At 36.1% G+C, this 27,710-nt stretch overlaps 2 protein-coding genes across 5 annotated transcripts in view; both read right to left on the bottom strand.

Annotated features, from left to right (window-relative positions):
* Positions 1 to 123: 123 nt before the first annotated feature.
* On the bottom strand, positions 124 to 18,061 carry LOC139117959 (uncharacterized). Of its 3 annotated transcripts, XM_070681215.1 has the most exons (6): positions 17,987 to 18,061; positions 17,324 to 17,879; positions 12,826 to 12,938; positions 11,865 to 12,037; positions 10,444 to 10,564; positions 3,449 to 5,930 (listed from the first exon to the last, which is right to left on the bottom strand). In XM_070681215.1, the coding sequence occupies exons 2-6, from the start codon at positions 17,793 to 17,795 to the stop codon at positions 5,556 to 5,558; spliced, it is 1,254 nt and encodes a 417-aa protein (XP_070537316.1). In that variant the 5' UTR covers positions 17,796 to 17,879; positions 17,987 to 18,061; the 3' UTR covers positions 3,449 to 5,555. The 3 variants fall into 3 exon arrangements, with proteins under 3 accessions (XP_070537317.1, XP_070537315.1, XP_070537316.1); XM_070681216.1 differs by lacking the exon at positions 3,449 to 5,930 and adding an exon at positions 124 to 366 and having other exon boundaries at positions 17,324 to 18,055; XM_070681214.1 differs by having other exon boundaries at positions 3,276 to 5,930; positions 17,324 to 18,061.
* Positions 18,062 to 20,565: 2,504 nt separating this feature from the next.
* The window catches only part of LOC139117958 (SNF-related serine/threonine-protein kinase-like), a 59,625-nt gene continuing 52,480 nt past the window's right edge, over positions 20,566 to 27,710 (bottom strand). The window contains exon 7 of one of the 2 annotated variants that reach the window (XM_070681212.1): positions 20,566 to 26,936. In XM_070681212.1, the coding sequence (XP_070537313.1) occupies positions 26,092 to 26,936 (845 nt within the window). In that variant the 3' untranslated portion in view covers positions 20,566 to 26,091. The remainder of the gene's footprint in view (positions 26,937 to 27,710) is intronic. The other variant, XM_070681211.1, reaches the window with a different exon arrangement.

Raw genomic sequence — 27,710 nt, 5'->3', positions numbered from 1 at the left:
TTTTTTATAATCTTGATCTCAAATTAAACAACAATGTATGCATGTACTCACGGGTAACCTAAAGCACTCCACATGACATAGCTGCAGTACAGTAGCTCGAGGTTTTGCCTGGGTATTTGGGTCGGACAGCAACACACCTAGGCAAAACCTCGAGCTACTGTACTGCAGCTACACATGACAGTGAACTAAATCTCTTTAAAGTTTCCACCGACATCGAAGAACGTGATACATTGGGAGCTAAAACTGCTTACATGCTTTACATAAACCAACTAATTCCCAACTAACTATCACACATTTACAACTACCCTTTAACAAGCTGCTTTTGCCAAGTTCCACTTCAGTCTTGCTTTCATTATCACCAACATCCTGCAGAATCAAAAATAATAGAGAAATAATAGAGAACCCGATAAATAATGGAGAGAATTTCTAATAATAAGATAATATAATATCATTTATTATGCCTTCCTCTAACATCTTAGCAAACACATAAATAATGCATAATTACACTCTACACTATCATAAGTACAAGGAATTCACCACATTTTGTGACGCCAAATACGGATTATTATAAATTCTGCAGTGTACATATCGATTATTCTGTGTCACCCTCACACCTTGCCTACTCACAATTTTTATGCAGCCATTCTGAAAATTGAACACAGAAAATTCCTTGTATGAAGAGAGTTTAAATATGTTTAGAGTGACTATAGAAAACAATTTCGAACAGGATATAGGTCGGACTTCGAAAATAGAAGCATTTCTAAGCAGACTGAAAAGATCACGTATTTGCAATTTTGCGTAAGTATATGTAATTGCGATTCGACTCCGATATGTATGAGTTTATGTTGAAAGAAAAATATACGTCAGTTGGGGAAATAGTAAACCCTGTATTACCTTAATATAAATCTGAAGTGTTAATGGGTGTTTCTAATTCTTCAGAAGATACCGTTACCTCACAAATTCAATTAGTATTCAATCGTTTGTTTCAAAGCACCATTTTTAAAACATCGTTGAAATGTCACTGATATGATATTTCTCACACCGGAGAATTTTCTGTTTTTACTCTGTTTGTTTAGCATGATCGTTGTAATGTTTTGTTCAGTCGAGTTTGAATACATCGTAAGGTGTTGAGTTTTCTTCAAAAGTGAATGTGTCATTATGAAACATTGGAAAGTTTGTTGACGTCATTAATTTTACTTCTGCTTCTATTAATAATTTACTTTCAAATTCTTTTACGGTTTTTTTAAGTTCACGCCACGAGAGCGTTCGATATGATACGCTAAAGTTTTAAGTTTACTTAATCAAATGGTACCATTAGCTTCTCTGTTTATTGACAACGTAATTTAGGCTATTTTAATCTAAACAGTACGATGAAAAAAGAGATTAATTAAATTATTGATTAAATATTATGTTTTGATTGGCTGACATAGAGACCCTTGCAGTTGAAATGAGTGCATTAAACAGAAATTTCCATGCAAAGGATAGACACATAATGAAAATAGATTTCATTGAATTTTTCATGGTGACGCCATTTCAACTTGACATGGAAAGATATCACAACACCCTTATTGTGACTGTATCGTGTCAGTACGAAAGATTTGTGAAAAGTTACCTGTGCAATATTCACAATGGAGACGATATTGTACCGGTAACTGGACGAAACATTAACAAAAACATTAGTTTTGATTGAAAATTATAGCGTCAATAAACTGTTCTATATTTGACATGCTAAATTTGAAAACTATTGGAAGCCGACGATGTTTCAATTATGCCAGTGTCCAAGAGGTTTGTCCAAGATTTGTTGACTTGTGAGCTCGATCACTATGGTAACATAACGAAAGCGAGAAACCCAATGTAACCACGATTTACGAAAACTGAAGTTTTTTAAATAATCGGTAAATAAGTCGACTGATCAGTTGTATTCATCACCTTGCTATCCCCTTAATCATCATCATCATCATGATTATCATCAGACCAGAAAAATACCCGGTTTTTTTTGCATGTTTGATCTAATTATAAGGTAGAACACGCCTCCTTGATAGATCTTCGTCTCTCAATCTTTGGCCTACCATTCGTCGGGACCCATTTTTAAGCTTATTTAGTAAATAAACTTTCATCAGCTTAGTTGTGTGAAAATCGGGAATTCTATTTTCAACCATAGAGATAACACAGTAATAGCTGCCATTTTGAATTTCAAACACGGGTAAATATTGGTAACCATAGAGACAACACAGTGATAGCTGCCATTTTGAATTTCAAATACAGGTAAATATTGGGTAATGTGTTTCTCTTATACCAAAATTTGCACAGTCAAATCCGATTGCTATTCTTGTTATAAAAGTAAATGGCCGAAAGTTTGCTGGCGGAAAACTTTAACAAAAGTTTAAGTCTATCATTTTCGAAGCACGAACTGTATATATGTGAAAGAGGCTCCCCATCTCACTATCCAAATGTTTATGTTGCAATAGTATATGTTTCGTTTCCGATATGTATATAGGGAACGTTCATTGAGCAATATTTGTGTTTTGTGTGGGAAAGCTTGTCTTCGGAAATAACTTTTCCACCTTTTACTAATATCTCACGAATATCTTCCCGAGAATATCTTACTATTCTGAGAACTGAGCACAGAAAATCTCTTGAAGAAAACGTCTTCCGACCATTTAATACCTATCTTCGAATTCTATCTTAATGAAAGTAAAAAATACAAACAGTAAAGCATGCTACTTTTATATTACTAATATATACTTTTGTTACCACAGAATGTTAATGTCATCGTGTACGTCATGAAATGGAGGTTTACATACATGGTATATCTTTTGGCCGTTTTAAGTAGTCATGCCAAAAATTCTAGGCGTCCCCGTGCGGTGATTTCGACGTCATCAACTCATGGCTATACCTTGTTTAATTGTACCCATAATACTTACTGACATGACACAGTCTTGTCAATAATGATGGTAGTACACTGGACGACCCACAATGGTACGTGCATAGTAGTACTCAGTACTTCCTACACTAAGAATTGAGAATTAGATGGCAGTATACTATGAAATGCCATGGCCGGGATGAAATGTCAGCTATGTCACAATGGTGCATGGGTAAGACCCGTAAGGCAGTTTTCAAATACTACAGCCATGGGAGTATAGATTACGGTAGAATGCGCCTCGGGGACAGATATTCGGACTCCCAACCTTGTAAAATTCTTTTCTGATCTGCCACTTGCGGAGTTTCATTTTAAAGCTCTGGATGTAAAAAAACTTTTCGCTGTCTTTGTTTTTCAAAACTCGAAAATTTTATTTTTCTCCGTAAGTAACACGGGGCGGCAGCCATTTTGAACTTCAGATGTTGAAAAATCTCGGTTAATTTGTTTGAGTACCAAAATCTTCATGGTCACCCCAATTTTTATTCGTATTTTGAAAGAGGATATTAAAAAAATAATTGGAGAAACTTTCAGTAAAAGTTTAAGTCTTTCATTTTCAAGGTGCATGGTCTCAACATTTGTACTTCTTACTATATAAACAGATATTGAACTGAAAATGCTCAGGTGTTTCATTATATATTGCAGTTAAATTTAAACTTTTGTCACATGTTTGCAACTTTATTGAAAGTTTTATGATTAACATCATGAACAATATGCACCATAGATTAATTAAAAATGTCATTAAGTATACAAATATGTAATTAGCTGAAGTATAAAATACTAAATGTCTTTGACTGCTGTCTTTGTATCACCACTTTATATAGCAAGTGTAATTGCCTTTGGTCAAGTCCTTCAAGCTATATATGCCAAACTGTGAGAACTCATTAGATATGCAAATTAAAAATTAACTAACATGAAAATGCGAAATGATTTTCAATATTGTTATAACGTGGTATAATCATCAATGTACATAGCACGTTTTGTCAACTTTGGTCTAGTCAATACAGATAAATATCCCTAATTAGGAAAGTTCATTAAATAAGCAAACAAGAAATTGGCTAAAGTAAAAATGCTTGACTTTCAACAATGCTGTTTTATAGTATCTTCAATGTACATAGCAAGTTTCATCAACTTGGTCAAGTCAATTTAGATATATATATCTAATTAGGAAAGTTTATTAAATATGCAAATAAGGAATTGGCTGAAGTAAATATGCTTAATGCCTTTCAACAATTTTATATCATAGCATCTTTAATGTACATAGCAAGTTTCATCAATTTTGGTCGAGTCAATTCAAATATATATCCCTAATTTCAGAAGTTCACATTTGCAAAATCCTTGTGTTCTTGTCTGAAAGACTTCTATTATTATCGTACACTTTATACAATGGTCTCAAGTTCTCTGCTTGACATGACATAGCAGATCATCTGCACCACATCACATGGACATCATTACTATCTTAGCACTGGCAAGATCATTAAAATAATTTTGCACACTGATTTTACATCCAAATGCATTTTTCTTTTAGCCATTTATCACAAATACAATATTTCCATAAAGTATCATGGAGTTAAGTCCATTATCAAAGGGTATATATGACATTATTGAAATACATAATTATGCCATTTTCTTAATTATGTCAGCTCCACCTGCCAGATTCCACTCAGTTCTAGATACAAAGCCAAACATTCCACTTAGCCAAAATCATTGTATTTGGGTCTTGTAATTTTTGAAGTATGAGCTCCACACATTTTGTCTGCAGACAGACTGACACTTACGCATACTGACAGAGTGATGACACTGCCCCCCCCCCCACTGTCCCTCCTACACGGGGGTTGGGGGAATGACCACAACTGAAAACCATTTTGTTTACACCTTGTCCAAAAATGTGGCTAAAGTTGTCAATGTAAAAACTTGCACAAGTTTGACTTTTATTCCCCATAATAATAAAAAACTTCTGCATATTTTAGAGAAAACATTCAAGTGCAAAAGAAATGTAAATCATCCTCATATTTTGCTGTAATTCATCAAGCGAAACCGTTGGCCATGATATGCATGACGATGTTCAACTAAAGTGATCTTGCAAGGTTGAAGCGCTGGGGTCAAATATTTTGAATTCAATTTTATGGGGTTCAGGGTTTGTAGTTGAAATTCTGGTCTATGAGTATGAGTTTGACCAGAAATTCCTTGTAATTTGTAAATTGATTTTCTAGTCAAGGATGGGTTGATGCTGTTAATTTGGACAGTGCATACCCGTCTCAATGAAAACATTTGAGTACCCAACCTCCTCAGTTTGAAGTTAGCTTATTGAAGGAACATTCGCAACATTAAAACAGTTGGTTTTTTGCTTTCTGTATTTTTCCAATGTTGGTTGAAGACATGTAGCCATTCGCTCACTTTCATCCCATGTGCTTTGGTTACCCATAAAGATAGTCCATAAGAAAAGTGAAAAGTAATCATACATGGATATGAAATAAAATGTACGACATTGTCATCTCCCACTAAATCACTGGGGACTGACAACATCCCAAATTCTAAGCCAACAGCAACTGTCAAAGTTTACATCACAGAAATGGCATAATTATTCTGCTGCTTACTGTAAGTCAACAGATCACAAAACTTAGTTTCATCACAACATCTAGTCATGCACTTCAGAATGTTTGAAGATCAACAAGGCAGCCTTTATGGCTTTATAAACATTTGATATGAAGGAATCACTGTAGAGGTTTTCATGATGAACTTTTTCATATAGTATATATGACCTCTGAAGTGGATTTGTGATTGGGCATTTGTACATGTTTGCAAGTGTATCGTTTGATACATGACACCTTACAAGAAACACAATCACGTGCATTATGGTCCGTGAGGGAGAACGTACAACATGTACAGACAACTGATACATTGTCTTATAATGTCTATTTCCAAATGGCGTGTCCTTTCCGACAGCCACTGCTTCACATGCAATCTGTGGTAAGACTCTTCGTATATCTGTTGGTCTTGGAAATACTTTATGCTGTCAAATGAAAAATATATGGTAGACAAAACATATCAAATATCGATACAAGCTGAAAAATATTGCACATTCATCAAATATGGTGTGAGTTTGAGTTTTTGAAGGATATCAGAACAAAGCAGCTACTTCATTGGCAGCCATATTAGATTGTATCACAAAAAATATTAGATATGCATATGTACGTCATATTAAGATGTCCTTGTCCAAAGTTCAAATTCAGGCATGTGTGAGTAACAGCTTTGAACATCAAAAGGGAAAAACAAAATGGCTGCATGAGGCCATATTTTATCATACCCTGAAGTAATTTTGTGTATCTAAGTCACTGTGTATTGATATGTTCAATGTATGCAATAAGTCAGTCAAGGTGGCTTTAAACATGAACAAGCGACCTAGCGGCCGATATAGCTCCGCTGTGTTTATGTAGAGAATAACTATTTTTGGCACATTTGATGAAGAAGGTGGTAATCTTTGATAGCTCAATGCAGTGGCCAGAAAAAAGTGACTAAAATAGCTGCAAAAATACACAATTGAAGATTTCATCATACTTTGAATATATCACATTGGATCATCCCTAAGAACATGTCACCCAAAGCTATCTGATGAGTAGTTTTTTTGAGAATAAAATTTTCTGACCAAAAATGACAACAATTGCCCCCAAAAATAAAAATTGCAGATTTCATCATAATTTCAAAAGATCAAATTTAGTTTATCTAGAGAAACCTGTATACCAGATTTCAAAGCTGAGAAACACATTTTTTGACCAAAAATGAATAAAATTGCCCCTAAAATTCAAAATTGCAGATTTCATCATAATTTCGATAAATATCATTAAGGTGATCTGTAGGAACCTGTATACCAAATTGCAAAGCTATCAGATGAGTAGTTTTGGAAATACACATTTTTGGACCAAAAGTGGCAAAAATTGCCCCAAAAATACAAAATTACAGATTTCATCAGAAATTCAATATATATTACTTAGTTCATCTATAGAAACCTGTATACCACATTTCAAAACTATCAGACCAGTTCTTTTTGAGAAATACATTTTTTGACCAAAAATGGCAAAAATTGCCTTAACAAGTCATCGTTGATGACATAGTCCCCACTTGTTAATGGGTATTTTGATTACAGGTCCTCAGAGATGATAGAGTCCTCTTCATTAGGTCTGTGATAAAAATACTTTTGAATGAATTCGCTTGATACATGTCTGAGTTATGGTTCAGGACATGAAAAAATCGTAACAAAATGGCCACACAGTGGCCATATTGGATCGCATCACAAAACAAATTGATGTGCATAGCTATGACATTGGTCTATGTCCTTGTACCAACTTTGAATAAAATCGGTTGAAACATGCGGATATGCCTGAGTTATGGCTCTGTACATGAAAAAATTGTAATAAAATGGCCGCCTGGCGGCCATATTGGATCGTATCACAAAACAGATTCACGTGCATATGTATGACATAGGTCAATGCCCTTGTACCAACTTTGAATAAAATCGGTTGAGATATGCCTGAGTTATGGCTCTGTACATGAAAAAATCGTAATAAAATGGCCGCCTGGTGGCCATATTGGATTGTATCACAAAACAAATTAATGTGCATATCTATGACATTGGTCAATGTCCTTGTACCAACTTTGAATAAAATCAGTTGGAATATGCCTGAGTTATGGCTCTGTACATGGCTCTGTACATGAAAAAATCGTAAGAAAATGGCCGCCTGGCAGCTATATAGGATCGTATCACAAAACAAATCGACGTGCATCTGTATGACATATGAAGTAATCCTTGTACCAAGTTTGAATGAAATCGCTCCAGGCATCTCTGTGATATCTGCGTGAACGGACAGACGGACAGACGCACGCACGCACGCACGGATATGACCAAAATTATAAGTCCCCCCGGACGGTGTCCATGGGGACTAAAAATGCAAATTTGCATATTTCTTCACAATTTGAACAAATCTCAAATAGATCATCCCTAGGAACATATGTACCAAATATCAAAGCTATCTGACTGATAGTTTTGAAGAAGATTTTTAAAGATTTTTTTACCAAAAATGACCAAAATTGCCTTAAAAATACAAATATGCAAATTTCACCATGATTTGAACAAATCTGACTGAAGTCACCCAAGTAAACTGCATATCAAATTTCAAAGCAGTCGGACAAGTGGTTTCAGAGAAGAAGATTTTTTTACCAAAAACACCAAAAAATGCCCGAAAAATACAAATATGCAAATTCACCATGATTTGAACAAACTTAAGTGAGGTCACCCCAAGTGAACTGCATATAAAATTTCAAAGCAATTGGACTTGCGGTTTCATAGGAGAAGGTAACTGTTGAAGGACGACGCACGACGATGGAAAATCAACCTATTTGATAAGCTCCACGTCGCTGACAGTGGAGCTAAAAACAAAAGCAAAATTACTGCCTGGCAGCCATATTGTATTGAACCAAAAATACATACTGACATGCATATGTATGCCATAATTTAAAGTATTAATACAAATGTACCACAGTTTACCTTCACTTCAATGCATGCATACCACTGGTATTTGCACTGCACTGCAAAGATTGGAAACATTATTCCATAACCTTATGTTAATTAGCACTTGTACAGATTTGACTTAAAGTGAGAAACATTTATTCTTTAAAAAATTGAAAATGCTGGACATCTTCACAAAATATACAAATCTGTGTAGTTGGTAAAAGATGTACATTATCAATCAAATCTTCATTGTGATTACTGAGTATTGTTTGACTGCTTTTGCCTTGTCTCACCTCATTGCAAATTTTTATATTTAATAACATGTTTAAAAACAAAATTCACATTGCTACTCTATGGTGCACCATACAACTGAGTCTCAGATAGCCAAGTAGGTGCTTTAGTTCTAAAATCTTTGATGTGAACTATCATTTGTAACATATATACCGTATGTACATCCATGTTACTTACAGACATTTTTCGGCCTGTAAGAATAGCTCAGGCAGAATTCTGCAGAAAATGAACTCATGTGTGAACATGTCAGATGAAATACTAAAAGGTGTACTCATTATGCATGTGCATATTTATGTAACCTAAAAATTCATATACTACTACAGACAACTTTATCTGTTCAAAGTAAAGATGCTTGTTTTCCTCCTTGTGGGAATTTGTATCCATACTAGTGTTCCTATGTCTATCTGAACTGTATTTAAATGGTGAATCAACAACAGTGCTTGGGTAGAGAAGGAGACAGAGAACACTCCAGAACTCCAGAACAAGGCAAAGACAAGAACAGCTGCACCCGAAGACAACAAATTAATGTTTGACAAGAACTGCAAATGGAGGACTGCATACTGATGACACTCTGGGATAAAGAGACCTAGGGATAAAAGGTTCACAAATTATAAACAAGTGATGCATGTTTACAGCACTTACCGGTACTTAAAGGGACATTATTGCTATCTTTTGACTTTTTCACTCTTTTTGATGAAAAAATTCCCTGATCAAATCAATAGACCTAAATTGGGACTATGGACGGCTTCAAGGATATGTAAAACCACCTTCTTGCTCTTCACGGCAAGGTTCAATGTTGGTAAGGGCGTCATATTGCTACACATACTACTTTATGTCAACTGTCAACGTAGAGCTAGAGCGTAAGCAACCTGTGACCTGCTAACTAAACTTCAGCACAATGGATATCGACTTACGAACTACTGAAAAATAGTGAAACTAAACAGTGCATTTGCCTGTAAGCTGTGCAGATAGTGAAACATGTACAGTTGCCAAAGTATATTGCTTCAATTTTGGATCACCTTGACACTAACTTGACAGTCTATTGTAAGTTTATTCCTTCATTTTACTCTGTTTTAACATTTTTATGCCAAAAGGCTTTGGGCAAGTCTACATGGAGGTACAAACGAGGCGAAAACAATTCCATTGTTTGGCCCTGTCATCAACTTCATGACTGTGGCAGCTTGTAGGCATTTGAAATGCTCATTACAAAAATGTGCTCTGTTGCAGCAAAGAATGGTACCGTATATCTCAGAACAGGATTGGTTATCAAGATCTGCATGAAAAGCTGATCGTCAAAATGTAACTGGAGCAAACGCCATCGGTAGTAAGGATTAGGAATCCAAAAACTGCAACATGGGGCTCTCAACCCTTGTTTTTTTTTCACACGCTGATGCTTACAGTGGTTACCACTGTGGTCTGCTCACAGGTCTACACTCCCAAACTCTGGGGTTAAGACAAGCCGTGCTTTAACCCCTTATACCCAAGGTTTTTCTATACAGTGTGGGCAAACGAGATGGAAATTGTCTATGGTCAACTGTTTTTTAAACATTTTTTCAATAAGTCGAACAACATCAGGAACTGCTCGTTTGCAACAATATTGGTGAAAAAAGGTCAAAAGATAGCAGTAATGTCCCTTTAATATGTTTTAAAACCAAGACATGTTAACAGTTAAGTTGGAAACATTCAATAAATTCTGAAGTTTCATTTCTGGTAAAATATTTGTACCTACCTCTATACATGTAATAACCTGTAATACACAATCACCATGTGCAGACCAAACTGCAATATCACCCTGTACATTAACAGCCTGCCCACACACATTTATAGTTTTTGCTGTGGATTCTCGAATTCTGTAAGAAAAACAAATAAGTCATTTTAAACAGCAACCACACTTTTAATTATGTTACATATATACATACATACATACATACATATATATACCGGTTATATATATATATATATATATATATAGAGAGAGAGAGAGAGAGAGAGAGAGAGAGAGAGAGAGAGAGAGAGAGAGAAAGCTATCAGTGGCAGCGACTTGAAGTTCAAATTTGTAACTGCGGGTTATTAAACAAGGATTTCTGACTTTGCGTATGAGTTGTGTGTCTTGAATGAATCCCAGCTATGTGAGTGAACTAAAATACAGATAAATAATACAATTTTCTGCATTACCAATCTATCATCAAATGTGAGTCTCAAATCCTCATATTCACACACAGAGCCGCAAAACTACAATCAAAACAATATACCTCGGTAGCTGTGCACAATCTCCTTTTGATCAAAACATATTCAGACTTTTTTCCTTGTGAAATTAACTCACTGAAAATATATTATGGATGTGGATTGGTTGTTTTTCTAGATTTGAAGAATTACAAAGGTGTCTGCCACACATCATTTGCTTGCATTTTCAATGCAGCACAAAGCTAAGTCTTGCAACATGATGTATCAACTTTGCTAAGTGGGCACACTGATCTGCACACCAAGTGTTACAATGGTAGGTGCTGTAGTTCTCACATGTTTGATGTGGACTAACATAAATACAAACATAGCATACAGACAACATACATCTAGACAGACAGACAACTGACATTTTTTTGTCAGCCTATAAGAATGCCATTCATTCGCATATATACATATGTAAATATACGAGCTGAAAAAAGACACTGCAGATTTTCATTGCAATTTGAAGAAATTCATGCCAAGTCTTCTTAAAGAACATCTGTATCAAATTTAAACACTCTTTGACAAGTAGTTTTGAAGATTTTTTAACTAAATTGCTACAAGGGACCCAACAGCCCATACAGCTCTGTTGTAATATGTGACATAATAAGGCATGGACAGCTGACCAATGGGTTGGAATGTTTGAAATAAGATGATATTTTGGATAAAAAACCTGCAATCAAAATTCATCTCCATGGACATAGCATTGTCAAGAGAATCAGTCAAGCAGGTCTGAAGAGAAAACTTACTTATCAAATGCTGCTTTATATGCAAAATATTGAAGATGACAATGCACAGCTCTAACTATTTGATAAGCTGTGTGTCAGTGGAGAACAACACTTGGTATGGTAAAAGTGAAAGACTTTTGAAGGTTTTTGAAGGAAAACATCCACATGAACATCAATAAAGCTAATGAATAATTCATACTTGATTCTAATGAGTGTGTCAGTTTCATTTCCAGCAGAGTTGATAATGCTTGCCAACAATTCATCCAAACATGACTCTGTGAAGGCACCTCTACTGTACATATTTAAGGCATCCACCCATGCAAACAGTGTGTTTCTGTGGGCATAATGTGTTACTCCTTGTGGCATGAAATCCTGAAAAAAAACAAGAAAACTATGAAATATTTCATGTTGTGCTTGTTGCAAGATCTATAGTAAGACTAAGAGTCAGCATGCCAAGTAATCCTAGTCATTAACAAAACAAAGTGGTCCCTCCTTGTAATAAGTCTAGCACCTCACTGTTGGGCCTTCATCCATACTTCATCAAGTCGCAAGATACACTTTTTAACGCCTTGGAATGCAAAACTGCTCATTTAAATATGAATAGGCTTTAGCAGAGACCATCACTGGCATCCCTTTGAGTTTGAAAGTCAATCAGTCAAAATGGTCCTCTAATGATTCACTGATTATGAATGTTCCATAAGAACAGGGGTTGATAATATGTCTATGAATACATTACAGTAAGTTTATCTACATCGACTAATCTAGTTTAAAGTAAAATCATGAAAATAATATCAAAAGTTGCAGCTTTTGAAGCGTTTAAGCCAGAATATCCTCCTTGAAAAGTATACACATTGCATTGTTCAGTATAAAGCGGGGTCCCAGGCTGACCATCCACTATAGATTTGGCCGAGATGAGGTGGAGTAAATATAAAGGAGGCGTGATCACTTGAATCTAATGTTCACATTTCACTTCTAGGGAAACAATGTGACATCATGTATTGTACGGTAAAAAGAACATCAAAGAGAATTGGAAGAAAATGTGGGATACATAAAATGTTTGAAATTCTGTAGAGTAAGGCTTTATAAGTTTGTAAACATACATGCATGATTGCCATTTATTGTGTTATGCTAGACATTATTGGAGAGAAAAGGATACTTACCCCTCTAAGGACAGCCTGGCACAATTTTTGGATGCTGGCATTTTTTAAATCATACTTTGATACAAAATTCTTCAACATGATAAGGAAACTATCTTCCTGCAACTCTTTTGATACTATACATAATAAAGGAAAAGAAAAGTCAAAAAGACATTATTTAGTACAACATACCCTCTAAAAGTCCTTCTCTACTATTATCCTAGGGACAGAAGGTGGCCAACCATGTTGTAGATAGTCAAATGACACTTCAACATAACTAGACATTGCCATCTCTAAGGACATCAAATATCAAATTTTATCAAGTAAATATTATTTTTTATTTTATTTTATTAATAATGACTTCCACAGCCGAGGCCATTTATGGAAGACTGTTAGTAAAAATACAGATACAGAGTTAAAGCAAGAAGACAAGACGAACAAACTTTAACAAATACTGAAAAAATAATGTTTTAAAACATTTTTAAAACCATTTAAATTTACAGAAAAAGGATCAATGTCATTGTATTCGTTTAAAAGCAAATTAAATTGTCTCGGAATTCTACTAAAAAGAGAGTCACGAACACAATTAACTCTACCAAATGGCACATGAAACAAAGTAGTACGCCGAGTTGAAAACCTTGGTACATGAAGACTAAAAAATGAAGCTAAAGCATTAACATTAAACTTTGCATTTATGCATTTGTATAAAAATATATAATCAAATATAGTCCTCCTTGATTTTAATGACTGTAAATTGTAAATATTGCACAACGAGTCAATGTCATCACTGTAAAAACCAGTAATTCTTTTATGAAGAAATGTTAAAAATTTATGCTGTACTCTTTCAATTCTATCAGACTGGTGTTTACTAATACTATTCCAAATAACAGAAGCATATTCAAGCTTAGACCTTACCAAGGTAAAGTACAATAATTTTAAAACGTGCACACTGTTAATACAATGGCTATTCCTCATAATAAAACCAAGAGCTTTTCTAGCACCTTGAATCATGTTATTTACATGGTCACAAAAATATAATCTTTGGTCAATAATAACACCGAGATCTCTCATGCTACTGACTCTACTCAATGCATGAGTGTCGAGTTTGTAAGGGAAAATATGAACATTTCAAAGACATCTGACAAACAGGTCTGAAAAATATGATTTCTTGACCCAAATTATAACTTACAGCAAGTCATTGTCAATAAAATGGTCCCCACTACCATGTACAGTGATATCAGTGTAGATTGGATTCACTCAGTATCTTGAAATGGCATATATTTAACTTTGAATGAAATCTTCCCAAAAGAAGCATTCACATACAGTATACAATACTATAAATTTTATGAGTGGCCTCACACAAAAATTTCAGAAAATATATCAGTAGCTAGCGTGAATGAAATAGACCTAGCTAGGCCAGAGTTATGGTTCTGGACTTGAAATTGTAACAAAATGGCAACCTGGAGGCAATGTTGGATTGGATGAAACAAACTGATTTGCATATTATATGACATAGGTCACTGACCTTTTACCATCTTTTGAACAAAATGGAATTTAAGATATGCCTGATGAACAGATCTAGACATCAAAAAATAGCCTCAATGACACTGTGCTCACATTTTATCAGATATGTTAAGTCAAAATGAATGCAATGCAGGCTGTAGCGTCAGGCTGTTCGTGGTTTCTTAAATTTTTCTTAATTACAAGAATCTAAGCCACATATCCATGCCATGTTTACTCATGAGGACAACCATAATAATGAACTGTCCAAGCTTCAACAGATTCTATTGAGAAGAATAGTGGTAACACCAGCATTGATCTATCATCTCAAAAACCCTGACCAACTTCTGCACATGCCACATGTAATGGTTCCCAGACACTTCGCACCAAACCGCCCCGCATCATATCATCTCGTCAATGTCCCATACCGTTTTGCCCCATAACCACTTCACACCAAAACAACCTCATACCAAAGACTCTTTGCCCCACGAGTAATGTTGGCCCCAAACCACTTTACCCCACACTATCACCATCTGGTAAAGCTGAAAATAACCAACTACTGCCATTGAAATTTTCATCACCTATCTATCATCCCTGGACTAAAGTCATGTACACATTTTGAGAAAATAACTTCACACAATTCCATGCATGGCACCTAAGTTGCAGCATTTAGTAGTTTGCGTTTTCCTTTTTTTCCATTGAATGCTACCATTTATGGCTTTATGCAAGAATAAATGGTTCATGGTAACCAAAATGTCCCGATACAGTAATGCTTCCAAGTTGTAGGTAAACACAACGCTGTGACACATAACAGCATCATAGTCTTAGGATCTGTTGGCAGTGTTATGATGGTACTATACTCAGGGTGAAGTCGTTTAATACTAGGTGCTACTTGGGAAGAAGTGGCATTGGACAAGGTAGTATTTGGGATGAGCTGGTTTTGGTACGAAATGGTTTTGGGACGAAGTTGTGTCGGGCAAACGGGTTTTTAGTGCAAGTGTCTGGACCCCCATTACATTTACCAGTAAGGACGAGAATTTTGAAATAAAACTCTTTTGATTCAATTTTGAATATCCAACTTAATTTGAATACCCTTGGGATTTTTATAGGCCTTTGTTTCAAGATCTCTCAAAATCAGTCCGTTCTGCTGATTTAATAGCTCCAGGGGGCAATGCTACACTTGTAACAGAATTGCAACATAAAAGTACTGGCCAGTGTTAATTTTTTTTTGTATTTCTATGTGCGGTTTCTATTGGGGTCATTGTGCGACAATTAAAAGGCCACATCCTCAGCGGGGTAATCACCAGTGCCTTGTGATCTCAAAACGCTCTGCATTTACATCAAATAGCAATCACACACTGTCCCTTATCTCTGCCCCGTATCAACTAACACAACAAATATTAATAAGCCATGTGTGTGTGTGTCGGCAGTGCAACCAACACTAGCCTTCCATTTCTCACCAGTAGACTCTCCCGCTAGGGCTACGTATACGTCTGTTGGAAATTGCTCGACCCAAAGAATGCTGCAGGTGCAGTCTGCTTTAATGAACGGACTTGTCCTGATTTAAATCCATCATGAACTTTTACCCCATGAAGATCGTGCCTATGACACCTCCATCGACGTGACATGCACAATGTGAACACACTCAATGCATCAGTACCACAGTCACTTGTGGTTTGAAACACAACAGCTGCTGTGTGGTATACATAATGCATACCACAGAGCAGTAGCCATCACTCATGGGAAGTCACAAGTGACTGTGGCCCATACGCCCTCTGACGGGCATTGCTTCCAGACTGCCTCAGTTTTAACGAAGAAGTGTTACTCACTTCCATCAATTGGCAAAACTTGTATCTTTAGCTGGCGAAACCAAAATTTCACGGCAAAATTTTTTATTCGCAAGTGTGGCATATTGTTTTAATTGAATTTTCGCCACATTCACGTTTTTATTACATTTTGTGAACACTGAAGATGATACTAATTACGAAACCGGAAACCCTAGAAGTTACTCCCCGTGGGGAGCTTATGAAAGGGTGGAATACTTTCTTTCCATTATAAGATACATCGTCATGCAAACATCGCAACGGCAAAAAAGTCGATTGATAGGGTTGGGCCACGGGACACTCCCAAACTGCATTTTTCCTATGCCATATTTAATAATTGCTCATGCTAAATGATAACAGAAATGAACATAACTATTCTATAGACCATCAAGGGTATTTCTGTTGTTTTGAAACGTGGGGTTTTTGCGAGACCTTTAAAAACCACGTTCTTATTATGGGTTTGTATTGCATAATAATACTGCGCTTTATAATGATAAAGCTTTTCATACAGTCAGTTTTTGTCTTTATTTTAGATTTTATCTCAATTTCTCTGTGCTTCAATGCCATCCCCACTAGTGCTATAATGCTATTTCCATTATGATCCTCACCAAGGGCCTTATGAATGAAGACTTTTAAATGGAGTATAGTGGTTGGTCAATCGCCACATGATAGTTTTTCAATGTAAAAATTTCACCAGAGTCTGACTGAGGTAATACATATATAAAGATCATTCACGATCACGCATACCAAGTTTTAAAGCAATCCGATGAGCCGTACAGAGATGAAGATTTTTTGACCAAAAATGGGGAAAATTGCATGAAACACATGGACACAACTGTCAAATTTCACCAAAATTTGAACAAACTCAACAATATCATAAGTTCGGTCCCCGAGGGATATACATGTCAATGTTCGTTTGAACAAAATTCTCATCCCCACCCCTGGGTGCATCTGTACACCAAATAGGCGTTGCCGTTCTCGTTTTTGATGTAGACATACATGCATGCCTACATCCATATACATACAGACGAACAGACAAACAAACAGTATGCCACCGACTTTAAACTCCCTTTGGTCACAGTGTGTGGAGGAAGCGACTGTGCTTTGGTACACGTATACCGAATGTTAGCTAAAATCGAAGTGGGTGAAATCTAGCCGTCAACAGTGTAGGACTTGCTTGTGTCACAGATTATACTTACGCTGACCCGACATGCGATCGATGATACTTGCTACGCTTTCAGAATGAGTTGTATGCAATGCGATTGGCAACTCTGGCAAGTCAGGGTCAGTATCTATCTTTTCGTCGTCATATTCACTGAAAGTATCGGGGATCCGATGACGAAAGACTCGCAATACCCATTCGCAGATAACTTTATCATCTGACCAATTCTTTGGATCCACGTTGAAAGCGTAGCATTCGAAACGTAAACGTTGCATGTGGTGGGTATCCCATTTGGAAGACGATGGATAAGGTACATGGGGATGTTTACTTCCACACTTTTCCGACTGCTTACAGATGCCCATTCTGTAGTCGCAACATTCACCATCACGAGTGGCTAACACTGGTTCGTGATCTTCAACGTCCTTCAGGGACACTGCTTTCGGCGCTTCCGCTAACCCATCAACACTGTCTTTGTTACTGTGTGCACCGATTTCTTCCGGAGAAGACATTTTTCATCACATGGGAGCCGAGACTGACCCACTGCTGCAAAAGTGGTGCAACAAACGGTACATTGGTGACAAGGGTTGCAGTTGCTGCGAAAACGAGCCCTGCCACTCCTTGACGTGTTCTGCTGGGAGTGGGGCTCACCTACCCGAGTGGTAGAGGCTACGGATTCGTGACAAGGGTTGCAGTGCAGTACTGCGGTGGTTGTGTACGTCGTCGGATATTTGAAGCGTTCTGTCATCGCGCCATGCGCGCCAGCAAAGTTGTAATTGGATCATGTTAAGGGTAGACCATTTGATACGGGGGGGGGGGTGGTGGAATATTGATTTACTTCCCTACTTCGCGGCTCTACTTGGAATAATTTTTTCAACTGTACCAAGAAGTCTGGCAACTTTAATTTTTACTTTCCTTCTCAGAGTACAATTTATTTTCCCTTCCTAACTACTATTAGTCCAAGTTTTTTTGTTTTTGTCATAAAGTTTTTATGTACAAGACATACCTGATACAAAGCTGGGAAAAAAATATTTGTTTGCCATCCACCCGCTGATAGGTTTTCAGAGAAAATCAAGAAAATAAACAAAAAGTTAACGTCACTAAAAATAAAAATATTATTTTTCCAAAGCAAACCAAATGAAAATTGAGCTTATGTTAAACTTTTGTTTTTTATCTGTGTTTGTTTTTCCCCGGCTGGCTGGTAGGTTTTTCAAAAGTCCAAGGACGGCAAACAAAGAATTTTCTTTTAATGGCCTAAAAATCTAATAAAAAAAACAAGTTTCAGAAATTAGTGTCACTTTCAGTCTGTTTCGAAGTTACCTCAAGAAATACTGTGCTCCATGGGAGCTTGTGCTTGCTCTTTTGAGTTGGTTTCATGAGACACGTACCATGCAAGATATGTTCTCTGACCTACCATCTTATTTTTATTTTCACTAAAAACCACTCCACATTTCACATGCATTTCTAATAATAACTTTCTTTAGAAAATAATGAAAGTTAAGATTGTATAAAGCTCAAAATATCGGTCAATATACCTGTCGTCTGACAGCATATGTCAGACAGGCACCTCAATTGAATTACAAACTCCTGGCTGAATGCCAAAAATATGTTATGTGCATCACTCATGAAACCTTGACCCTCAGACCGAGTCATGGCCTCAACATGTGTTCTGACAAAAAGCATCTATATTTGCATGAATGAGAACTTTATTAGGTGAAGGCAGATGCATTGTATTAAAGGACTGCCCTCAGCTTGTTCAATAAACTCAATAAATGAAATTCGTAGAGATAAAACCTCCCCCCTTCTGCTAAGCGGAAAGTGCAAAAGTGTACAGGGTTAATATCTATCAGAGGGTAAAATGTGGCAGTGAGCTACAGCTATTTTGGCTTTTTTTTATTTTTGGAAGGTTCAGCAAAACGCTTGTCACATGACTATTATGCAAATAATGAATGTATACTGTCCACAGTCGAATTCCCAATATTAGGGCTTTCAGAAAATGCATACTTTATTGGGGTTGGTGACTTCTAGAACTGAGAAAATAATAAAAATCTGAAAGTGTCAATAAGGTATCTAGCTACCTTAAAAATACTAAGTTTGACCTCTGTAGAAGTGGAAATTGTCATAGTTCACCCCTCGCAGCAACATACATATAGGAAATTCACTACACAAAGCTGTGTCCTGGAGTTTTGTGTGTGTCTGTTTACATTCCGCGCTGTCATGACCATGTGAAGGACTGTACTGGGCTTACACATCAGTGTCCAGCTTGAACAATTCCATCAACACTTGAACAATTCCATCAATGATATTTTGCATGCCATTTTGTTTTACCACTTTCACATTTGTACTATGCATATTCACCAAAATTTATCAGAAAATATATCTCCAAACTATTGAACTTTGTCAGGTGAGACTTGAAACTCAAGTAATATTTCATTTTTTTCTTGACATCTTTATGTCATGTGTGGTCAAGTATGCGTATGTCATATTGGACCCTAATATTTTGACTATTGGGGGTCTTGTTTTCCCAGCTTGTCTCGTATTTCATTGTTATTGCTTGCCAATCAATGATGCAAAGATTAAATGTGCTTCGTAGAGTCATGCATGTGATTCTGTTTGAAGCTGTTTATAACACTGAACAGTGCATTTCATAATATTGCAATTTTGTCATAAATTTTATGTCAATTAGAGTATAAAGCATAATGTCAATTAGGGTATAATTTTGCATGCTTTCAACAGAGACAAGAAACACAAAAAGAACAAACACTAAAGGTCAAAAAATTGTTTCTGATCCTTGACATTCAGCGGGAGTGACGTGGAGACGCATTTCTTTTCTTTTTCCTTTCTTATTTTTTATTCCTAACAATGCTGGTTTGGCACTATTGATACAAAAGTATCTTTTACCACTGGCTGCATAATATTTCCGTTTTCTTTTCAGCAGTTCTGGAGATGCAGACAGGAGTATCAAGGATTAGCTGTACTGATGAGTATGTAACCCCAAAAAAGACATGACTTGCAGGTTCTGAAATAACACGCACGGTGACCAGAAACAATTTCTTTTTTGGGGGGCCTAACCTAAATTTTTCATTTGTGCATGTTTTCACATTTACGTAATTATTACATACATTAACCCTTTGAACCAGGCTCAGACAAAAATGTCCACATGATGTCATAGGGTACCAGGGGGTCAGGGTTCAAAGGGTTAATCTGTTGAGCTTTGTAGATTCTCAGGATTCATAGAGAGTGAAGACTTGACAACTTTAATGCAACACATTTCATTTTTTTAATATAAAATATTTATTATCTATTCCCCACATTAAGAACTTTTACATAATTGTAAACGGTTTTGTTTTAGTTACATTTTGGCAAAAATTTACAAAACTACACTAATTTCAGACAGGACTTGTTTATAGTACAATGGAATAGATACATGCATACATACATCCAATCTTACAAAACAACCAGACAAAGTGTATTTTACCAAACAAAGCCTTCAATCTATTGCTCTCACTTAACAATTTCACACATTCATAGTGACTGACACACTTTTTTTGGTTTAAAAATGAATAAATATACATTTATGTTTTCAATTCACACTAGATACATACATTTGTGAACAGTAACCATGGTAACAGTCCTGTTATCCAAGTTCAGAATAGACCCCAGCCCCACAAAGATCATGTAACATTTATAAAAGGAAGATTCTGCTATGTGTTATCTGATTGGTTGATGCAACATTTGTACTGGTAAAAAGTGACAAAGTATGGTGTCAAATTTGACACTAATGTTTTGGACAACATAGTTTTCAAATACATGTGTCACAGCATGATATCACAAAACTTTATCAATGGGTGACTACCTGGGCCTACTCACACGCATAGACTGACTATTAAAAAACTCGTTGTTACATCTTTTACACTGGTAACATCATGAAATGAAACTACTACGGTAATATGCCTGGGCATGGATTATACAAGAGGAGATGTAAAGCAAAAGATGATACAGGTATAGGCTGGTGGGATGTTGGTAAATTGGAAAAATACATCAATTTCTGAAACTTGAGACTTTAGTCTTGGACAAATTATGTTTGGAAGAAAAATTAAAAAAAACAAAGGAAATTGTGATTAAGATTGACCAGACTTCCAAGGTTTATAACGTCACTGGTGGATAAAAATTGTGAACCACTTTTCATCACAAAGTAGTACACGATTTGTAAGATTCTAAAAATGGCTTTCTTCATATACCCTTGAACTCAGATAAGAGGCAGTTGCCTTGGTTCCACAATTTAACTCCCTCTAAAAACACACTTAAATATGTATATACATTTATACTGTACAAGTTGTCAATTAAAAAACAAGATGGATAGAGTAAACAAAAAAATTCTATAATCATTTAAAAACAACAACCATTTACTAGGATGAAAAACCCATTCTTTAAAATAAACACAACTATTATTTACAAGCAATAGGAGTTATGTCAGGCAGTTTCCTTAATATTGTTATCTATCGTACTACATTTTCCTGTCAAAAGATAAGTTACAGCTAGACATCAGTAACAAAGCTCTTTTTTCTATGTTCATTCAAACATTACAGATATTTCATTTCAAAATGAGTTTGCTTGCTTGCTTGCTTGTTTCTTTGATTTTTTTATCATTAATATCACACACTGAGATAACTGGAGTTTGCCAATTTCATAACACATACTGTTTCCATTTACAACATCTGGTAGACTACCTTCCACATTTGTCAGCACTTGCCTGCTAAACTGATCAACATTTTTTTGTGCGTAGATGACATGTGGAATTAAAAAGATACCAGGAAGAGTGATAAAGAGAATTAAAAACATTATGGAATATTGACATTTACTAGCACATTGAAAGTCACAGCATTTGTATAGATGAATATTAATAATTAGCATCCTTCATATAAGTGGTACGTCTACCTGAACTGACACATCAGGTGTACATTACAGACTGAATGATAGATGATTACTGGACAAAACTATTGAGACTGTACAACCTGAAACAGTTTGAATCTCATACACAGCATAGTATCAGTAAAAGTGAACTTAAAAGCAGCTAAACTGCTTTGATTCAAACACAGAGGGACTGTGTCATTTACAAATGCATCATGTCAGACTTGCTTTTGTTTCCTTCTGGCTGTGATAAAACATTATTAATGGCTACTTGTAACTACAACTGCAGAGCTTCATGGTTTTCCTAGTGTCCCCTTATCTGAAATACAGCTATCTACCCACACTGCTTGGCTATGCAAGGCATCGAAACTGATCCTTCAACACACTTAATTCAAACATGATCATTTACATACTAAGCAGTGATTTCTATTCTTGTGTGATGTCGGACAATGAAGACAAGTTTTCACGACCAAACAGCATCATTGAAGATAAAATGTTCTCTGCTCAATGCATGATGTTTCTTTTCTCTACAACCCTAAATACTATCTGCAGTGCTGTGATAAATTAACCAATTTCACAGTCCATAGTTCCCTCCCTTGCATGCGCACTTTCAATATCCCTGTGACAGCATCTCAATACATCACTTAAATAAGGAATTATGTTGGTTTGAGCAGCATCTTGGAAGATGGTTGCCGATTGGTTGGCTGTATGTCATTAACATTAATCATATCACAATAGCTGATCAGATATTTGCACATGGACCTGAAAATAATGGACAAGACCACAGCATGGGGTCAAACACGTGGGGTCATGGGGTCAAACACGTGAAGTTATACTTGGTGATTACAACACTTTGAGAGTCAGTTTTGATGCCAAGATTTCCAGCTCAAATAAGGTTACCATGAAAAGTCTGCAGGCAAAATACAATACAGCTATGATTCCTGGATAAAAATTTGTCACGGGGAATTCTATTGAATCTAGGAAATACAAACTAAATAAATAGGATATTACATTCAATTGAGCTTTCTGTAAAAATGAAGATAAGAAATTATGAACACATTTCATAATTATAATTGAGGTGATTTGACATATATATTGGTACAAAATCTTTACACTGAGTTCAGCTCCAACATACAGTAGACAGACGTCATGGTGCCGTCCCAGTACTAATATTTACAATATGTAAATGTGTCAATGGGTTGACTACTTTGCATTTTTTTCTTGTAGTAGATTCTTGAATATATTGTATGATAACTTTTTTATGTTTGGGGAATGGCTGTAAGGCCAATGTCCCAAACATTGTCACCAAGATACAATTATCAAGCAAAGTACGTTAAGGGAAGTAAAAAACACTGTTACAAAAATGTGCAAGACATGGAAACATAAAATACACCCATCAGAAGTATTTTCTAAAACTATGCTCAGAAAATATTTGTATTAACTTACAAGTGATAGCTACAGAACACATGATTTTTTAAGTACTTCATGACGTTAGCTTGGATACAGCAATGATGCAATAAAATGAATAGCATCATGGCAAATGACAACAGCCATCATCAAAGCACTTGAGTAATGTAATATCTAACATATACATGACAATGTTAGCTCTAAAGATGTGCACGTAATACAGGAGTTTAAAAGGTCATCTTCACTGACAATGATATCACCTACAATATTAATCCCTCTACCAATTATATCAACTGCGGTGAACTCATACATACATATATATGAATGTATGTATGTACATGTATATATGTGTGTGTGTGTGTGTGTGTGTGTGTGTGTGTGTGTGTGTGTGTATATATATATATATATATATATATATATATATATATGAGAGACCTGGCTACTTGTAATTTGGTTCTGTTGTTGCTATGGGTATGACATTATCAGTTCTTATCATATTTTGGGAAGACTAAGGGGTAGAGTACACACCTGCCGTGTAGCAAACAATCTTCCAACACCAGAATAATACAAACTTGCTGTGTAGCAAACAATCTTCCAATACCAGAATAAACAGCCAATCTTAATAAAACACAATGAATCATTCACTGGCAAAACGCCATCCTTCCTTGATCAAAACGCCATCCCTCCTTGATCAAAACGGCATCCTTCCTTGATCAAAACGCCATCCTTCCTGGATCAATCACCCTCCTTCCTAGATGGAAATAACATGCCTGCTGGAACAAAACGTCATCCCTCCTGGAACAAAACACCATCCCTCATGGAATAAAATGCCATCTCTCCTTGATCAAAACACCATCCGTCCTGGAACAAAATGTCATCCCTCATGGATCATTCTGGGTAAGTACAATGTCCATCAAATATGAATTCTTAATACGAATATTAATGGATGGATAACTCTAAAAAAGTACTGGGTATTTTTTCCGAGAGCTAAACATTATGTCTTTACAATTCAGTTGGGTTTCTGAATTAACAGACAGTCTTGATCTAAAATACTGGCATTTAATGTGATGCTGTAATACTACTGGTATTACTGAACAAAGAAATCTGTACACAGGAAATGTGTCAATGCTGGACTTTTGGCAAAGCTTACTAAATTACGTGAGCTTTCTCAATACTTGGTAAAATATAGACCTGAGATAACAACTTTAATGGAGCAGGAAAAATCAACAACAACAATAATACAAAAGTAAATGACTTGTTAAATATTTCTAGGGATGAAGAGTATGTCACCATGGATTCTTGCCTGTCAATCTCAGGGTGACATGATCACAGCCCTGTCAATCACAGGGTGAAATGATCACAGCCCTGTCAATCACAGGGTGAAATGATCACAGCCCTGTCAATCACAGGGCGAAATGATCACAGCCCTGTCATCACAGGGCGAAATGATCACAGCCCTGTCAATCACTGGGCAATATTATGATCTGTTTCCATGCTTTGTGACAGTGATTCCAGAACAGTGGAGAGGTATACACAATAAATGTTAAGCTTGATGCAATTTCTATCACATCTGGCATGGTGAGGTTTCTGGCAGATCTGATATCAAACATAAACTGCTACACTGCTGTTACATTTCAGCGTCAGCTATATGCTCCATAAGATTTGATTACTCTATTTACATTTTTGAAAAATATCATGAGCTAGTTCTTCAGTTTGAGAAAAAATGTCTGTCATTTTTCAACAACTCATGTTAAACACTGTTAATTCATTCAGTGACCTGCTGTGGTACAGATATATGTATCTCGTGTGATTTGAAATACACCGGGGCTACATTCTGAATCTTCACAGATTTCATGTTTATAATCGACATCTTTGATGGCTGATATCAGAACGGTTCTTACATTACTATGTAATTATCCATGAGTTGCTGCAGTGAATGAATTTCAGACATTTTGTCAACCTTACCACCTCAAAACACAGAAAAGATAATAACTTAGTACTATCAATCATGAATAAATCAATAAATAATGATTCATGTATAATAACAATATTACACTGTTAACAGAATATAAGTTGAAAAAAACTAAGTGAAGGCAAAATGACTAAATTTCAGAGTCTCAACTCTAATAGGTATAACAACAGGAACAATGAAATTACACCAAAAGGAAAACTGTTACAATACATTGTGAAGATTTCAGTTTGGGTCGATGTGGGCAAATATCCCCTATGCTAGTGTGGATTGATGTGGGCAATGACCCCCTATGCTAGTGTAGATTGATGTGGGCAAAGCCTCCCTATGCTGGCTATGCTAATGGGACAAAGCATTAACAGAAAATCTGTGTAAGACTGAATTTTCTGACAGATTACGTTGTGGTAATCTGTTATCAGATAAAACACTTCTTAGAGCCAGAATTGGAAGTCTGTACTGTGAACAGAAAGTAAAGTAAATCAAAGTGATTCATTTGAAGAAGAGTGTGTTTCTGAATGTAGTCAGATGAGTCTACAACAGTTACTTTGATTCACTCTCGGTGCTTGCCCACCATTATGTAAACTACACTGACTACTATGAAGGTTTGTTTTTCTCATCTCCACTTTAAGAGACTCTTCTGATACCTTCATGTTGCTATTGATTTCTTTGCTAAGACGTCCACACATGCATGTACAACCAATTTTACTTTTCTCAGACTTTGCATCATCATGATTCAATTTCTCATCAATGCAGTATTCATCTTTTGGTAGAATCAACATTTTACTTTCTGATATATCCGGGAAATCTTTCTTTGACCACGAAATTTTCCTGTTTTGAAAATTTTCACTGGACTGATCATCTGAGTCGCTGGGCGTAGTATTGCTTGGGTCAATGACATATTTGCTTGTGCTAAAGTTACTGCAGTTAGAATTGACACTCAAATTACTAGTCTTCAAACTGTCCCTCAGTTCATTGCTCTTCTTTTCTTTGTTGTTACTCCCTGTGTTGTTTACTGTGTTGTTTGTTGTGCTCTTGTTTTCACTGGTGCCACCCCCACCTCTACTGCCACTGTGGTTGTTTGAACTGTAGTTGTTGCTGTCACCAGGGTGACTGCCTCCAGGTGGGCCATCTTTACTTCCTCGTCGGTGCTTCCGTCGGATGATGTCATGCTCGCATCTACGTCTGTTGTCAGTGTCATCATCACTGGCATCAGAGGAACTGTAGTTGCTGGCTCTGCTGGGGTTCTTAGGTTTCAGCTTTGGCTGTTTGAATTTTTGTCTCATCATTTCCGGTGACGCTATGTGACGTGAGTAAGTTGATTTGGATAATGCTTCACTTCCAAGAAGCATATCATCATCTGACTCCCCTAAGACAGGAAGGACAACAAACGATAATGTTATTGAATTTCGAGTCAAAAGTTGCATTATTGCTCACATCTGGAAAATGTCAAACCAATCAAAACTCTACAAAATAATCTATATAAAGTGAAGAAGATTCATTGGCCACATTCCTACTCCTATAGTTTCACACGTAACACTTGAACTAAAATATATGATTGAAAATGTTTTAAACAAGAAGTTACAGGACCATGGACGCACAATACGGGATTACTGATGACACAGCCATTTGCATACACTGGGCGGGAGTTTGGAATTCTCATCAGATTGCTTTGACCGTATGATAAATTTGAATAATCATGATTGGCACTTTTGTGACATATGCAAATAGGGGTCAAATGGTCATACAGGGAACACATTTTGAAACATATACATTCTCTGACAAAAAGCAGAACATTTTTTTGGTTTATTTTTTACTCAAGTTTAGTCGTTATATATTCACAGACGTCATATGCAAGATTCAATGACAATGAATGCCTGAAACATGGCAAAATTATGGGATTCTGGGACCAAACACGGCACGTCCAACCAGTAGCTTGGCTTTTTTTACATTTGCATCTAGATTTACAATAATCTGGCTTTTCTAGGGGAAGTTCCTGTTTAAGGTGGTCTATTTTGACGAATTCTTCATCCCTGTAGTCTCTGCATCAAGGATATTCCAAACAAAGAAAAATACCTACTCTTACCACTTCTACTTCTAACATGAAAATTCAAAGACTCCACTTTACTACAAATAACATATT

This window comes from Ptychodera flava, chromosome 18, assembly GCF_041260155.1.
Source record: "Ptychodera flava strain L36383 chromosome 18, AS_Pfla_20210202, whole genome shotgun sequence".
NCBI classification, from domain to species: domain Eukaryota; kingdom Metazoa; phylum Hemichordata; class Enteropneusta; family Ptychoderidae; genus Ptychodera; species Ptychodera flava.
Note: the sequence above shows the minus strand (reverse complement) of the source record. Positions and strands in the feature narration are given on the sequence as shown.

What these genes read in the sequence shown, in the direction of transcription:
- LOC139117959 (XM_070681214.1), bottom strand. Translation starts at nt 17,795, where the DNA reads ATGTCTTCTCCGGAAGAAATCGGTGCACACAGTAACAAAGACAGTGTT. An exon ending in GCCAGGCTGTCCTTAGAGGG is followed by an intron (nt 12,038 to 12,825) that starts GTAAGTATCCTT and finishes GTTTTTTTTCAG; the next exon opens with GATTTCATGCCACAAGGAGT. An exon ending in AGGTTATTACATGTATAGAG is followed by an intron (nt 5,931 to 10,443) that starts GTAGGTACAAAT and finishes TTCATTTGACAG; the next exon opens with CATAAAGTATTTCCAAGACC.